The sequence below is a fragment of the Pelobates fuscus genome, chromosome 2 (genome assembly GCF_036172605.1).
Source record: "Pelobates fuscus isolate aPelFus1 chromosome 2, aPelFus1.pri, whole genome shotgun sequence".
NCBI classification, from domain to species: domain Eukaryota; kingdom Metazoa; phylum Chordata; class Amphibia; order Anura; family Pelobatidae; genus Pelobates; species Pelobates fuscus.
Window position 1 is genome coordinate 330,954,234 of NC_086318.1, and position 10,021 is coordinate 330,964,254.

The 10,021-nt window shown below is 44.7% G+C and overlaps 1 protein-coding gene across 2 annotated transcripts in view; it reads right to left on the reverse strand.

Annotated features, from left to right (window-relative positions):
• SRSF12 (serine and arginine rich splicing factor 12) overlaps nt 1-9,593 on the reverse strand; it is a 32,615-nt gene extending 23,022 nt beyond the window's left edge. Inside the window, exons 1-2 of one of the 2 annotated variants that reach the window (XM_063443562.1) lie at nt 9,246-9,593; nt 1,254-1,348 (exon numbers count right to left, since the gene is read on the reverse strand). In XM_063443562.1, the coding sequence (XP_063299632.1) occupies nt 1,254-1,348; nt 9,246-9,313 (163 nt within the window). In that variant the 5' untranslated portion in view covers nt 9,314-9,593. The remainder of the gene's footprint in view (nt 1-1,253; nt 1,349-9,245) is intronic. The other variant, XM_063443563.1, reaches the window with a different exon arrangement.
• Nucleotides 9,594-10,021: the final 428 nt, after the last annotated feature.

The following is a 10,021-nucleotide window of genomic DNA, read 5'->3' on the forward strand; positions in this document are numbered from 1 at the left end:
TTAGGTCCCCCCCTCCACCCTCATGGCCCCCCTCCCGCTGGGCTGAAGGGGTTAAACACTTGCCTTTCTCCAGCGCCAGGCTCCCTCGGCGCTGGGGAACTCTCCCCCCTCTCCCGACGTCAGCTTTGAATGCGCATGTGCGGCAAGAGTCACACGCACATTCAGACAGTCTTTAGGAAAGCATTTCTCAATGCTTTCCTATGAACGTCCAGCGTCTTCCCACTGTGATTTTCACAGTGAGAAGCGCGGAAGCACCTCTAGCGGCTGTCAGTGAGACAGCCACTAGAGGCTGGATTAACCCTCAGTGAAACATGGCAGTTTCTCTGAAACTGCTATGTTTTCAGCTGCAGGGTTAAAATTAGATGGACCTGGCACCCAGACCACTTCATTGAGCTGAAGTGGTCTGGGTGCCTATAGTGGTCCTTTAAGAAGTGCTAGAGCAAGACATGAAGTAACTGTCTTATTTCTACATCTATATGTACTATAAATTACATTTATATTGGAGATACATGAGATTACATTTTCTGTACCTTTATAATATGTACTGGAATAATGAGAAATAAAGAAATGGATCCTGTAAATACATGCCCAATACTCTTTGTGAAGGGGGCTGGGGAGGGGATCAAAACAGATGAAAATTATAAAATGTCCTTGTTAACCAGGCAGAAAGTTAGAGGTAACATGTCATAATTAAAACATGCAAAGCCAAAAGATATATACTGCTTTAAATACGCCCTTTAAAAAAATTAAAATACAGAAAAAAAGTTACACTTTCCATGAGCACATGTTTAACAGTAAATAAATTTGAATAGTAGGATACAAACAGAAATCTCTGCAGTTACCTCATTTGACTTGATCTTGAACCTTGACCTTTACTCTTTGGGGCTTGAAAGGTGAACTTGATCAGTGATCAACCAAAAATCGAGCTTGGCTTTGGATTAAAATGTAGGAAATTTGAACCCTCAGCATGGTGGAGGCTTTGTCTTTAGTGCGTGGCAAGAACTTCCCCTCTTCCAGCTTTCTTATCTGTTTCCACCCTCCCTCTTTATTCCTTGAAGCTGCCACTTCAAAGGGGTCTGTGGGCTTTACGCTTGGTCCTATCTAACAGGCTCATTCAAACTTTGGGGTGCTTGCCAGCTACTGTGGACTGCTTTACATTTTCTGAGACAGAGAAATAAACACACATTCAGTTAGGGTGCAGACACTTCCATGCTGATTATCAACACAAGCAAATAAAGGATATTGGATATAAGCAAATCCTCTTGGCCGACGATTGTAGAAGTCAAGTGGAATGTAAACGTCAACTATTGGGCCGTATCGACCAAACTCACGGCGCAAATCCTCCGGCCTGAAGTGTGTAAGGCAGAGAGACAAGGTTGGCAGTTTGGACTTTATTTATGGCTGAGCAACAATTGCACTATTTTGTCTGCACACTTATTGTTAAATCGTCTAGCTAGGAAGCCACCGAAACAATAACAAATATTGCTTAAAAGTAAAAATAAAGCTTTCCCTTCTGGCTCTTCATATACCAATACTTACCCAAGTCTACCAATACTGTCACATCAGAGTAACTTACAGTTTCACTACAACAATCATTTTAAAAAAAGTGCAGAGGTTATAAGGGAAAAATTTGTTGGGTGCAGCATATTGAAAAAAAATAGCTTGATTTTTCTCCCAGCTGAAGAAGCTTTAAAGAGGAACGGCACTCTATTACTGATTATTTCTCATTCTTTCACCCCCACTAAGGACTAATGAAGTTCATACTGAAGTGAGGAGTGCAAGCAGTTCTGAGAACTGATGAGGACATCTTTTTCAGAATACACCATGCTTGCTCTTTTAGGTATCTGCTTACAACGTGCAAAGGCATTCCTTTCACAGAGCCTGCTCAGCAGCATGGGAATCAAAAAAAAAAATTACATTGGATATAAGGGCACAATAGCAACATACAACTTGGTTACACATTTCTGATAGCAGAACATTTTCAGAAAGTGGAAGGTCAGGGGGCCAGAGCAGAACGGCACAGAAGTACAGACTTTTGGGCTAAAGCATTTGTAAACGAATTATACTCTAAAAGGTAAGCCAGCGCCAGGGTTGTGATGTGATGTGATGTGCACTGGAGCACAAAAGGATGTGCATATCATATTTAAGCAAGAAAGATAGTTCTACAATTTGGTTAGAATGTTATAAGAGAAAAAAAAAATTCAAAATGAAAGAAAAACATAGGGTTAATGCACAACATACAGATTTGGAGTGAATTGAAATAATTTGGCAAATGGAGATTTGGAAACATTCTCCAACACTGCTACAGTGACAGCTTTGCTATTTTAGTCAACATTTTGCAATTCAGTGTTTTGTGAACAAATCCCTCACAAGTGTATTTACTTAAAAGGATCACTGTAGGGTCAAAAACACAAACATGTATTCCTGACCCTATAGTGTCGTCATCCCCCAAATATAGTAGAATATTACCATTATTCCAGTCTGCTGCTGCTGCCTCGGCCCCTGATCTGCTTCCTTGGTTAACACCATCAGAAGCATAGGAAAGCATTAGATTGGCTGAAATTCTCAAGGAGGCAGATCAAGGGCAGAACCAGCACAAGCCAAATACAGCCCTGGCCAATCAGCAACTCCTATTGGAGATGCATGAATTCAATGCATCTCTATGAGGAAAGGTCAGTGTCTCCATGCAAAGAGTGGAGACACTGAATGTCAGGAAGCTAGACAGGGTTTTTTCACACTATAGGGTCACTGACCCTATAGTGTTCCTATACTATAAAATGTTTTATTTACAGCTTAGTTGCATTCAGACTGGCTGAAATATATTGAACATTTGAGAAAACATGAAGCCTGTATTGTACCCTTCAGAGATTGATAAACACTGATCAATGTCCATATTTTGTCACCTAAATGCATGGATACGTTTTCTTAAACGTACACTATAGTGTCAGGAATACAAGCCTGTATTCCTAACACGGTAGTGCTGGGATAGATAATTAGGGATGAGGGTGCAGTGCTGCCCCAGGAAGCACCTCCAGTAGCCATATAAAGAGTGAAACGCTGCGCATACTGACTCCAGGCACCATGACCACTTTAAACCACTGAAGTGGTCATCATGCTTGGAGTAACCCTTTAAAATTTTGGTATGTTCCACTAAAAGCAGCCTCCTATTTTATATATAAAACTTTATGACCAAAAGGCAAGTATATAAAATCTTACCATACACAGACAGCTGTGTAGCTATTCTGTGTCTTCCAAGATGAAACAAAACATTTTCGTCTTAGAATAGATTTGCAAAAAAGACATACAGTCAAAATGAGCTTGTACTGCATGGCAGGACTTGGCTCAGAAGTGCCAATAGAAGCTCCATGCTGGAGCTCAGATTTGTATTCTCAATGGATGATGTAACTAACACCAGACGGACCACAGGTAAGTTGCAGTCGTAAATCGTTAGCCAACGGCTTGACTGCTTACATTGGGCACAGCACGGCTGTACTGACAACATAAACTCTACAGTATACTGTAGTATCGATGGTGCTTGGAATTTTCTTTTATGTATTTTTTTCACCTGATCTGGGTTTTAATTATTTTGTTCCGGGTTACCAGACCTGCTTGGCGTTTATTTTGGTTAGCGTCACCCATATATGTGTGCTTAGTATTTATTTGGTTTGGGTCACCCAGATATGGGTGCTGGATATTTATGAAGTTAGGGTTGCCTAGATATAGATGCTGGATATTTATTACGTTAGGGTTGCCTAGATATGGGAGCTGGGTATGTATTTGGATAGGGTCACCCAGATATAAGTGCTGGATATTTATTTGGTTTGGGTCACCCAGATGGGTGCTTGGTATGCATTTGGTGAGATTCAACCAGATATGGGTGCCTGCTGTGTAATTGGTTGAAGTTTACCCAATGGGTACTGAGATGGGGACTGGGTATGTATTTGGTTTTGTTCACCCATATATATAGCTGCATGGTAAGTATTTGGTTAGAGTCACTGAGATCTGGGTGCTGTGTATGTATTTGGTTAGAGTCACTCAGATCTGGGTGCTGTGTATGTATTTGGTTAGAGTCACTCAGATCTGGGTGCTGTGTATGTATTTGGTTAGAGTCACTGAGATCTGGGTGCTGTGTATGTATTTGGTTAGAGTCACTGAGATCTGGGTGCTGGGTATGTATTTGGTTAGAGTCACTCAGATCTGGGTGCTGGGTATGTATTTGGTTAGAGTCACTCAGATCTGGGTGCTGGGTATGTATTTGGTTAGGGTCACTCAGATCTGGGTGCTGGGTATGTATTTGGTTAGGGTCACTGAGATCTGGGTGCGGTGTATGCATTTGGTTAGAGTCACTCAGATCTGGGTGCTGGGTATGTATTTGGTTAGAGAGTCACTCAGATCTGGGTGCGGAGTATGTATTTGGTTAGGGTCACTCAGATCTGGGTGCTGGGTATGTATTTGGTTAGGGTCAATCAGATATGGGTGCTGGGTATGTATTTGGTTAGGGTCACTCAGATCTGGGTGCTGGGTATGTATTTGGTTAGAGTCACTCAGATGTGGCCGCTGGGTATGTATTTGGTTAGGGTCACTCAGATCTGGGTGTTGGGTATGTATTAGGTTAGAGTCACTCAGATGTGGGTGCTGGGTATGTATTTGGTTAGAGTCACTCAGATGTGGGTGCTGGGTATGTATTTGGTTAGAGTCACTCAGATCTGGGTGCTGGGTATGTATTTGGTTAGGGTATCTCAGATCTGGGTGCTGTGTATGTATTTGGTTAGGGTCACTGAGATCTGGGTATGTATTTGGTTAGAGTCACTCAGATCTGGGTGCTGGGTATGTATTTGGTTAGGGTCACTGAGATCTGGGTGCTGAGTATGTATTTGGTTAGGGTCACTGAGATCTGGGTGCTGGCTATGTATTTGGTTAGGGTCACTGAGATCTGGGTGCTGGGTATGTATTTGATTAGGGTCACTGAGATCTGGGTGCTGGGTATGTATTTGGTTAGGGTCACTGAGATCTGGGTGCTGGGTATGTATTTGGTTAGGGTCACTCAGATCTGGGTGCTGGGTATGTATTTGGTTAGGGTCACTGAGATCTGGGTGCGGTGTATGCATTTGGTTAGAGTCACTCAGATCTGGGTGCTGGGTATGTATTTGGTTAGAGAGTCACTCAGATCTGGGTGCGGAGTATGTATTTGGTTAGGGTCACTCAGATCTGGGTGCTGGGTATGTATTTGGTTAGGGTCAATCAGATATGGGTGCTGGGTATGTATTTGGTTAGGGTCACTCAGATCTGGGTGCTGGGTATGTATTTGGTTAGAGTCACTCAGATGTGGCCGCTGGGTATGTATTTGGTTAGGGTCACTCAGATCTGGGTGTTGGGTATGTATTAGGTTAGAGTCACTCAGATGTGGGTGCTGGGTATGTATTTGGTTAGAGTCACTCAGATGTGGGTGCTGGGTATGTATTTGGTTAGAGTCACTCAGATCTGGGTGCTGGGTATGTATTTGGTTAGGGTATCTCAGATCTGGGTGCTGTGTATGTATTTGGTTAGGGTCACTGAGATCTGGGTATGTATTTGGTTAGAGTCACTCAGATCTGGGTGCTGGGTATGTATTTGGTTAGGGTCACTGAGATCTGGGTGCTGAGTATGTATTTGGTTAGGGTCACTGAGATCTGGGTGCTGGCTATGTATTTGGTTAGGGTCACTGAGATCTGGGTGCTGGGTATGTATTTGATTAGGGTCACTGAGATCTGGGTGCTGGGTATGTATTTGGTTAGGGTCACTGAGATCTGGGTGCTGGGTATGTATTTGGTTAGGGTCACTCAGATCTGGGTGCTGGGTATGTATTTGGTTAGGGTCACTCAGATCTGGGTGCTGGCTATGTATTTGATTAGGGTCACTGAGATCTGGGTGCTGGCTATGTATTTGGTTAGGGTCACTGAGATCTGGGTGCTGGCTATGTATTTGGTTAGGGTCACTGAGATCTGGGTGCTGGGTATGTATTTGATTAGGGTCACAGATCTGGGTGCTGGGTATGTATTTGGTTAGGGTCACTCAGATCTGGGTGCTGGGTATGTATTTGATTAGGGTCACTGAGATCTGGGTGCTGGGTATGTATTTGGTTAGGGTCACTGAGATCTGGGTGTGGTGTATGCATTTGGTTAGTGTCACTCAGATCTGGGTGCTGGGTATGTATTTGGTTAGGGTCACTGAGATCTGGGTGCTGAGTATGTATTTGGTTAGGGTCACTGAGATCTGGGTGCTGGCTATGTATTTGGTTAGGGTCACTGAGATCTGGGTGCTGGGTATGTATTTGATTAGGGTCACTGAGATCTGGGTGCTGGGTATGTATTTGGTTAGGGTCACTGAGATCTGGGTGCTGGGTATGTATTTGGTTAGGGTCACTCAGATCTGGGTGCTGGGTATGTATTTAGTTAGGGTCACTCAGATCTGGGTGCTGGGTATGTATTTGGTTAGGGTCACTCAGATCTGGGTGCTGGCTATGTATTTGATTAGGGTCACTGAGATCTGGGTGCTGGCTATGTATTTGGTTAGGGTCACTGAGATCTGGGTGCTGGCTATGTATTTGATTAGGATCACAGATCTGGGTGCTGGGTATGTATTTGGTTAGGGTCACTCAGATCTGGGTGCTGGGTATGTATTTGATTAGGGTCACTGAGATCTGGGTGCTGGGTATGTATTTGGTTAGGGTCACTGAGATCTGGGTGTGGTGTATGTATTTGGTTAGAGTCACTCAGATCTGGGTGCGGAGTATTAATTTGGTTAGGGTCACTCAGATCTGGGTGCTGGGTATGTATTTGGTTAGGGTCAATCAGATCTGGGTGCTGGGTATGTATTTGGTTAGGGTCACTCAGATCTGGGTGCTGGGTATGTATTTGGTTAGAGTCACTCAGATGTGGGTGCTGGGTATGAATTTGGTTAGGGTCACTCAGATCTGGGTGTTGGGTATGTATTAGGTTAGAGTCACTCAGATCTGGGTGCTGGGTATGTATTTGGTTAGGGTATCTCAGATCTGGGTGCTGTGTATGTATTTGGTTAGGGTCACTCAGATCTGGGTATGTATTTGGTTAGAGTCACTCAGATCTGGGTGCTGGCTATGTATTTGGTTAGGGTCTCTGAGATCTGGGTGCTGGGTATGTATTTGATTAGGGTCACTGAGATCTGGGTGCTGGGTATGTATTTGATTAGGGTCACTGAGATCTGGGTGCTGGGTATGTATTTGGTTAGGGTCACTCGGATCTGGGTGCTGGGTATGTATTTAGTTAGGGTCACTCAGATCTGGGTGCTGGGTATGTATTTGGCTAGGGTCACTCAGATCTGGGTGCTGGCTATGTATTTGATTAGGGTCACTGAGATCTGGGTGCTGGCTATGTATTTGGTTAGGGTCACTGAGATCTGGGTGCTGGCTATGTATTTGGTTAGGGTCACTGAGATCTGGGTGCTGGGTATGTATTTGATTAGGGTCACAGATCTGGGTGCTGGGTATGTATTTGGTTAGGGTCACTCAGATGTGGGTGCTGGGTATGTATTTGATTAGGGTCACTGATCTGGGTGTTGGGTATGTATTTGGTTAGAGTCACTCAGATGTGGGTGCTGGGTATGTATTTGGTTAGTCACTCAGATCTGGGTGCTGGGTATGTATTTGGTTAGTCACTCAGATCTGGGTGCTGGGTATGTATTTGGTTAGTCACTCAGATCTGGGTATGTATTTGGTTAGGGTCACTCAGATCTGGGTATGTATTTGGTTAGGGTCACTCAGATCTGGGTATGTATTTGGTTAGGGTCACTCAGATCTGGGTATGTATTTGGTTAGGGTCACTCAGATCTGGGTATGTATTTGGTTAGGGTCACTCAGATCTGGGTATGTATTTGGTTAGGGTCACTCAGATCTGGGTATGTATTTGGTTAGAGTCACTCAGATCTGGGTGCTGAGTATGTATTTGGTTAGGGTCACTGAGATCTGGGTGCTGGCTATGTATTTGGTTAGGGTCACTGAGATCTGGGTGCTGGCTATGTATTTGGTTAGGGTCACTGAGATCTGGGTGCTGGCTATGTATTTGATTAGGGTCACTGAGATCTGGGTGCTGGCTATGTATTTGGTTAGGGTCACTCAGATCTGGGTATGTATTTGGTTAGAGTCACTCGGATCTGGGTGCTGGGTATGTATTTAGTTAGGGTCACTCAGATCTGGGTGCTGGGTATGTATTTGGCTAGGGTCACTCAGATCTGGGTGCTGGCTATGTATTTGATTAGGGTCACTGAGATCTGGGTGCTGGCTATGTATTTGGTTAGGGTCACTGAGATCTGGGTGCTGGCTATGTATTTGGTTAGGGTCACTGAGATCTGGGTGCTGGGTATGTATTTGATTAGGGTCACAGATCTGGGTGCTGGGTATGTATTTGGTTAGGGTCACTCAGATGTGGGTGCTGGGTATGTATTTGATTAGGGTCACTGATCTGGGTGTTGGGTATGTATTTGGTTAGAGTCACTCAGATGTGGGTGCTGGGTATGTATTTGGTTAGTCACTCAGATCTGGGTGCTGGGTATGTATTTGGTTAGTCACTCAGATCTGGGTGCTGGGTATGTATTTGGTTAGTCACTCAGATCTGGGTATGTATTTGGTTAGGGTCACTCAGATCTGGGTATGTATTTGGTTAGGGTCACTCAGATCTGGGTATGTATTTGGTTAGGGTCACTCAGATCTGGGTATGTATTTGGTTAGGGTCACTCAGATCTGGGTATGTATTTGGTTAGGGTCACTCAGATCTGGGTATGTATTTGGTTAGGGTCACTCAGATCTGGGTATGTATTTGGTTAGAGTCACTCAGATCTGGGTGCTGAGTATGTATTTGGTTAGGGTCACTGAGATCTGGGTGCTGGCTATGTATTTGGTTAGGGTCACTGAGATCTGGGTGCTGGCTATGTATTTGGTTAGGGTCACTGAGATCTGGGTGCTGGGTATGTATTTGATTAGGGTCACTGAGATCTGGGTGCTGGGTATGTATTTAGTTAGGGTCACTGAGATCTGGGTGCTGGGTATGTATTTGGTTAGGGTCACTCAGATCTGGGTATGTATTTGATTAGGGTCACTCAGATCTGGGTGCTGGGTATGTATTTGGTTAGAGTCACCCAGTGGAGAAAGCACAGGTGATGTTGAAGAGCTGACATTGTTGAAGAGAGTTGCTGTTGCTGCCATTGATAAGTTAGGGGCTCCAGGCCAGGCTCACCTTGGAGCTAGCAGGCTTTGTACATGGAAGGCTGCCCCCATCACCGAGCCATGGATGGGGAAGGTCATATTAGGTTGTCTGCCTTCTGGGCTCCACAGCCATTCGTGAGCTCGAGGCGCCCTCGTCCTGCCGACCCTCCTGTATGACAGCTAGCGGCCAGGCCGTACACCTACCTGGTGGCATCGGCCACATTCCTCACAAAGAGGGAAGTGTTGGGCGGCCGCGAGTAGCGGGACATGGCGGGCGGGCGGGCGGTGACGTCACGGTGAACCTCGCGATCCCCGAAGTCTGTGAGCCCCGAGTACTCGTATACTGTCCGCGTAGTCGTAGACTATCTCTGTCTCCGGGGGGGGAGTGAGGGGGTAAGGGCTGCTCGCTCCTTGTGACTATGGGATATAAGGGAGGGTGAAGGAGTCCGCGGCGGCCATCTTTGTTTCTCCACACATGCCAGTCTACCCGAGTAATGGGCGATGGTTGTCAATAGTGCTGCTGTAGGCTCAGCTCTGTTTATTATCAGCCTGGTATTCTGGCTGAGTGTTCCCACAGGGCAGCCCCACTAGTATATCAGTGACAGACAAGGTTATTTACTAAACTCCAAATATAGTGCAGATTTAAATAATGCAAAATTCACACTAGAAGAAAAAGTGAGATTCTCCAAACCAGTTATTTCACAGCTTTAGTAAACAAGCTATCAACAAAAACAACATGGTATGGTTTCTCAAAAGTGAATGAAGCTGCTGCAAAACAAAAAAAAGTCATAAAACCTAATTTATATT